Below are 7,033 nucleotides of genomic sequence, written 5' to 3'. Positions count from 1 at the left end.
ATGGGTTTCTTTCAGTTTTCACCTATCGAATCCACTCACAAGGCTTTGGTTGGCCCAAGGCTATAGTAGAAGACACTTGCCCAAGATGCCACATAATTTAAAAATTTATGGCAAAATAGGGAATCCGTGGAAAGTGGTGGCAGTCTTTGTCCCTAAAAATAACTAACTTACCAACACATATACTGCCAAAAAGTGACTGTTAACAAATATTTTTATGAATTTACAGGTGATCAATATTCAACATATTTTGTGAATGCTTTTCCTTTGTTAATTCTTTTACTAATGTTTCTTCATAAAAATTGACAAGAAATTTTGATCGTATATTGCTGACTTCATTCATAGTTTAGTGTATGATTATCAAATATCCAACACATTCTGTTATCAAAGTTTGTTACAAATATAATATTTTGTTTAAATACTAAATGTTACAAAGTTATCATTTTTAATTTAACTCCCAATAATAAATCAAACAAGTACAAAAGAACAAGCTAATTAACAACCTGTTTGAATTACCATTTTAAATAAAAATCCTATATTCATTGATCTCTCAAACTAGCATTGCTCTTGTCGAAAATAAATATAAAAATTTCAGAGTTATACTTGTCATGAAGAGTGAAAGAATTAAATATTTTGAGCATTTGTCTGCCTTCTGAGATAGAGGGGGGGGGGAGAGTATATAGGAATGCTGCTGTCTTGGTTAGAAAATTGTGAATTGAAAAATGGAATTAAGTAAAGGAAGAATACTGGTAGGTGGTGGTGATATTGTGAGAGAGGAAGCGAGTAGCCTACTTACCAACACATACACTTCCAAAGCCTAGTTTAAAACCTGGGGCACAGAATCTAGTGCACTGATAGCTTCCCATTGTATTCTGACAGCGGTGCCGGAAATCACAATCATGCTGTTTTTCTAAGCATTCATCAATATCTGAAATAAAAAAAAATTATATTCAAATTTTAGCTTATGTTGAAACAAATGACTGTTAAACTGAATGCTGAAAATTACTGGTAAAAATGATTGCTAAAAATGACAGGTAAAAATGATTGTTAATTTAGGTTTTAAAATGACTGTTGAAATGTTTCTTAAAAACAACCATTGAAAATAACTGTTCAAATTGAAATGGCAGTGTGATTTGCTTCTCAACTACATGGTTTCAGGTTCAGTCCCACTGTATGATACCTTGAGCAAGTGTCTTTTATTATTGACTTAGGCCTAGTGAGTGGATTTGGTAAACAGAAACTGAAAGAAGCCCACCATATATGTATTTCCTTGTCTTTAGATAAAAAGATAGTTTTAAACAAGCATTAAGTGGTGCTGTTCATTTCCAATCTTCTGTGAAAATGTCTGACCAAGGGAAAATATTACCTTACTTGGAAACAGATGGATGTTGGCAACAAGAAAATCTCCTTCAACAAATTCCATCTGACCCACGTAATCATAGAAAAGTGAACATTAAAATTATGCTGACACTGAAGATGCTGACTGCAATGCTGCTACTGTTACCACCTCCACAAATGAATTATTAGCATAAATAATTGAATTTAATTGTGTGTCCAATCAAATGAATCTTATTTGGAAGAGGAACAAGGATAGCAATTGGGTATTATCAGTAGAATTCTAGAATAGTTGTTATTAGTTTTCTATTCATTTCTTACTTTGATAATTAACTGATGTTATATAAATTTACAGATACTCGACTTCCTGTAAATTATGTTAATTTTCGTTTTCCTTTCTGTTCTACTAATATTTCTCATGGTTTATAAACAAGAAATTTTGTCTATAGTATCTAGTACTGCTGACTTTATTCATTACCAAACATTTTACATTCTTTTGATAAAAATTTGACAGAATATTTTCATTTGAAACTGAATATTACAAATTTATTATTTTGAATTTAACCTCCCACTACAAAAAAACAAACATGTACGAACACAAAAGAACAAGCTAATTAACAAACATTTTAACTTTATCATTGTTTCTGTTGAAATCTACAGTCCTTGTTTTCACTAATTTTGAAAATAATAAGGAATTCAGTAAAATAGCTTTATCATTATTAAACTGGTGTCTGGAACATAAATTAACATGCAATTAGAGTGGAAGCATCATTGAACAAAGGGTTGTCTCAGACAGATTGTTACTGAAAGACTTAAATGTATCACTGTTTGAAAATAAAATATATTCTTTGCTCTCTTTAACTTCAGCTTTATTCTTGTAAGTGATTTGATCTGAGACTGTTAGAACTGAAACAATTACAATGTGGAAAAGCTGTTGATTAACTTTAAATTTATTCATTTCATGAGTGTAACTGCAAGTTAGTTGGTCACTGACACAGTTCTATTGCATTACTGCAGTTTCAGTGGGACTGTGTCAGTAACCAGGTTGCAGATCTATCACATAAAAATGTTGATACCTTATGTTGATACCTTATGAAATAAATTTAAAATTTAAGATGAACTTAACAGCTTTGTGCTTCATTAAATGGTTAGAATGACTTTTCCACACTGTAATGTAGAAGTCGCATTCAGTAAAAAATACACGATTCTTCCACTTTGTAGATATGTATTTAATAGCATACATCACATTATGCACAGAGTATAAAGATGAGACTGGACAAATTCATTGTTTCCTACCATCACATGTTCCATCATCTCTAAGACGGTATCCTGAGTGACAGGAACATCTAAAGCTGCCTAGGGTATTTTCACAAACTTGAGCACAAGCTGCATCTTCTGCACACTCATCATAATCTGAATAATAATAATAATAATAATAATAATAATAATAATAATATTTTACATTCTTTTGATAAAAATTGGACATAAAAAGAATATTTTGATATGAAACAGAATATTACAAATTTACTATGATAAGGAAAGTATTAGATAATTAAGAAAACAGATAGCATGACACTGTAGGCTGCACGTAGCAAGCCTGCTATGCATGCAAGACTTAAGGAATTCCAACAAAACCTGAGTTAAAAAGTAAAATGATCAACATCCTCCTTCTCCTCCTCATCATCATCATTTAACATCTGTTGTCCATGGGTTGGACGGTTTGACTGGGCTGGGATGCTGGAAGGCTGCACCAGACCACAGTCTGATTTGGCATGGTTTTCTATGGCTGGATGCCCTTCCAAACGCCAACCACTCCAGGAGTGTAATGGGTGCTTTTATGTGTCACCGGCATGGGTGCCATTTGTGTAACACCGGTATCCACCATGATTGTGATTTTGCTTGGTTTGATGGGTCTTCTTCTCAAGCACGACATAATGCCAAAGGTCTTGGTCATTGCTTCGTTTATTTTACTTCACTGTCACTGTGATGGCATGCACTGCTCTCTCACTCAACAAATACTAATAGCAATAACTAAAAGTTCACAAAAACATTAGAGGTGGAACAGGGCAATACAATGTGGGGTTACATAAACGAGCATATAAAAAAGAACAACAATGTAAAATTCCAACAAAGAATAGTTCTCCTACAGAGGGAGACTTCCTTGGCTGCTCATGGATGCTCCACAAAACCACAGTCCTCTTCTCACCATCTTCTTTTAATCAATAGGTGCATACTTAGAGTAGGCCTATTCTTTCTGACCATCCTTGCCTTGAGTGTAGAGAGTTGGGAAAAGTATTGTGAAGCATTCTTTCAGACACTCTAATGACTTTGTTAATTCATTGGTCGATAATGGAGAATGTTTATGGCTGGAAAACTTTTGATCATAGTTCTGTTCATTCAGGTTCAAGCTGTGGAGGAGGAGAAGGCAGTGCCGATAGCCACCACTACCACTGCCACCGCCGCCACCACCATCACCACCACCACCGCTGCTACACCACCAAACCACCACCACCACCACCACTGCTACCGCCATGCCACCATCACCACCACTATCATTGCCACTGCCCCACCTCATTCAACAACAACGTTTCTTGGTCATAGGTTTTACTCACCAAGGCAACGAGAACCATTAAATACGTAACCAACAAAACAGTTACATCTGAAACTTCCATCTGTATTAACACATTGTTGTTCACAAATATTTATTTCTGGCATCTCACATTCATTAATATCTGCAAGAGACAAAAATGAAAAAAAAAAAGGATAAAAAAAAGAAATTAGAAACAATAAGAAATTAAAACAGAATATCAATTAAATACTATTTACAAAAAGCTGAAATCTTTTCTTTTAAATACATAAGCAACAATCTTAACTCTATAATGTGTAAATGTCTGATGTGCACAAATAGAAAAATTTTTTGTTTAGTTTCTTCAGCTTACTTAAAAAATAAGAAGTATGTTTGATGGAAAAATTATATTTATTTTATACATACATTATCTAACCCATGCTGCTATAGAAGGCAGACATCAAATGATGATGGTGATAATCTATTCTACTCTAGGCACCAGGCCCGAAATTTTTGAGGAGGGGGCCAGTCAATTAGATCTACTCCAGTATGCAACTGGTACTTAATTTATCGGGCCCGAAAGGATGAAAGGCAAAGTCGAGCTTGGCGGAATTTGAACTTAGAACATAAAGACAGACGAAATATCGCTAAGCATTTCACCTGGCATACTAACGTTTCTGCAAGCTCGTCGCCTTATGACGATGGTGATAATAATGCCAGATATTAAAAAGGTGTTCAAATGGAAAGTATACTTAGAGTTTTACCAAGTGTTTAATGCTATCATTTTCCTCCTATAAAAACGTTGTGTTTTAAATGTCAAGGAATATTGTTTTCAAATTTTGGTACAGGGCCGACAGAATTTGTGGGTCAGGGGAAGTCGATTATATCAACCACTGGTACTTATTTTATTGACCCTGAAAGGATGAAAGGCAAAGTCGAGCTCGGTGGAATTTGAACTCAGAACATAAAGACAGACAAGATATTGTTAAGCATTTCATCTGGTTAAGGATGAAAGGCAAAGTCGAACAGAATTTGAGCCTAGAATGTAAAGACAATGAAATGCTGTTAAACAGTTTATCAGGTGTGCTAACTATTCTACCAACTCACTGCCATAAAGTCAAGAAATATTGGTTTCAAATTTGGGCACAAGGCCATCAATTTCTGTAGAGTGGATAAATCAGTTACATCAACCCCAGTGCTCAACTGGTACTTATTTTATAGATCCTGAAAGAATAAAAGCAAAGTTGACTTTGGTTGAATTTAAACTCAGACATAAAGACAGGTGAAATGCCACTTAGTGTTTTGTCTGCATACTAATGGTTCTGCCAGCTCACTACCAGCTCATCAAGAAATATTAACAATAAACATAGGATTAAATAACCAAAATGTTGACTTATAACTGAATCAATATAGTATTGTAATTGATTTTTAAAAAATTTCTTCTTCTTACAACCAAATTTTTTATTTAAAAATCTTGATGGTCCAATTTTCTCAAAAGATCTGAGTGTAGAGAATAAATATAATCAAAAGTATATAATTAATTTTGTTGTATCTCAGGAGGGTCATTATGCCCATAATAAATACATGCACTGGTTCTATTTTACTTCTTTATTATTCATTTGTCAATTAGTTAACTATTTAACCAATTAATTAGCTGATTTGTTTATTAATTGTTCTGTCAATCAATCAACCAGTTAAATTTATCAGTCCTTTCATTACCATTCATGATCTTATCCATGTAATGCTCTCTCTACTTCAGGTCTGAGAGCATGTCATTGATGAATATGGCAAAAGGTCATGAATACGGCAGAAAAACCTGAGCAATCAGTCAAACAACCAATTAGTTAATTGGTTAAATGGTTAACTAGCTAACTAGTTAACCATAAAAGAAGTGAAACAGAATCAGTGCATGTGTTCTTACTGACATAATGATACTCTTGGAATACAAAAAACTTTGTTTCTACATACAAATTCACATCAAGTGTCTTGCAAACCAAAAATGAAATATATAACTAATTTTCTCTTTACTAGTGTAGCTCCTGTAGAAAATGACAGAACTTATTTCTGTCTTCTTTCAATTACATTTATGTAACAGTCACAAGCTAAGAGCCACTATCAACAAATTAAAATTATATCAAATGTTTAAGGTAAGTCTCTTTGCTTAAAGAATGAAGTAACCGTACAAAGTAATTCTTATTTTTCCTGTTTATATTTCAAAATTATTTTTGTTACCAAATTTTGTTATACTAGTTATTCTTACCTATACACTTGGGTTTGTCATTATCTCGTTTGAAACCAAGAGGACAAGAAGGATAACATTGATAGGAACCAATTGTATTGATGCAGTCTTCTCCTTTGAAACAACTTTCAAACTGGTCAGCGCATTCATCAATATCTGAAGAGAAAGAAACAGGATGAAATTTATGACAAGAACATGGTCTAAATCAAAGGTTTTCAACTGGGATCCATATGACTGTTTGGTGTCCATATAAGATTTCTGGGGATCCACACAAGCAAAATAGTAAATTGGTACCCATAAATTTTTCACAGATCCATAAAATATCACTGAACACAGTAATATTTTATGAGTCCATGAAAAGATTTTTTCTTAAGATGTATTTATTGCAAGAAGCAGTTAGGTTTCTTTCCCCCTTCAGCCTATACTAGCGAATGTGTGTAAAACAAAATACAAATTTCGAAAGAGGTATCTATAAAACTAGTTTTTAAGCATTGAATGGTTATGGAGGTCCACCAAAATAAAACTGGAAACAAAGGGGTCTATAGATAAAAAAATGGTTGAGAATCAGTGGTCTAAACAGTAGATTGAATTCTCAGTTATGAGGAATTTATTTCATTGAAATTTGATAACAGTCAGTAGAATTACTAAGCTAACTATTGAAGAAAGCTTATGTAAAAATTATATTGCTGGTATGTGTCTGGGGAGAGTCATTCTTTTTTGGTGCCTTATAATTTAACACACTCACCAGCAAAATTTCCACTTCTTTTTTATTTTTCTAAAATTTTTGTTGTGTTTTGCTAAAACTATTGAAAAGGTTGCAAGACGGAACAAAAATTTTAGAAAAATAAAAAAGAGATAAGTGGAAATTTTACCGGTGAGTGTGTTAAATTATAAGG

At 33.3% G+C, this 7,033-nt stretch overlaps 1 protein-coding gene across 2 annotated transcripts in view; it reads right to left on the bottom strand.

The window, feature by feature from the left end:
• Nucleotides 1–7,033, bottom strand: part of LOC106871048 (hemicentin-1) — a 359,318-nt gene that overhangs the window by 18,390 nt on the left and 333,895 nt on the right. For both annotated transcript variants that reach the window (XM_052965571.1, XM_014917317.2), the window contains exons 57-60: nucleotides 6,159–6,293; nucleotides 3,945–4,064; nucleotides 2,629–2,745; nucleotides 794–925 (exon numbers count right to left, since the gene is read on the bottom strand). In XM_052965571.1, the coding sequence (XP_052821531.1) occupies nucleotides 794–925; nucleotides 2,629–2,745; nucleotides 3,945–4,064; nucleotides 6,159–6,293 (504 nt within the window). The remainder of the gene's footprint in view (nucleotides 1–793; nucleotides 926–2,628; nucleotides 2,746–3,944; nucleotides 4,065–6,158; nucleotides 6,294–7,033) is intronic.

This window comes from Octopus bimaculoides, chromosome 2 (genome assembly GCF_001194135.2).
Source record: "Octopus bimaculoides isolate UCB-OBI-ISO-001 chromosome 2, ASM119413v2, whole genome shotgun sequence".
Lineage (NCBI taxonomy): Eukaryota > Metazoa > Mollusca > Cephalopoda > Octopoda > Octopodidae > Octopus > Octopus bimaculoides.
The sequence above is the reverse complement of the archived record's forward strand: the minus strand, read 5'-3'. Positions and strand labels throughout refer to the sequence as shown.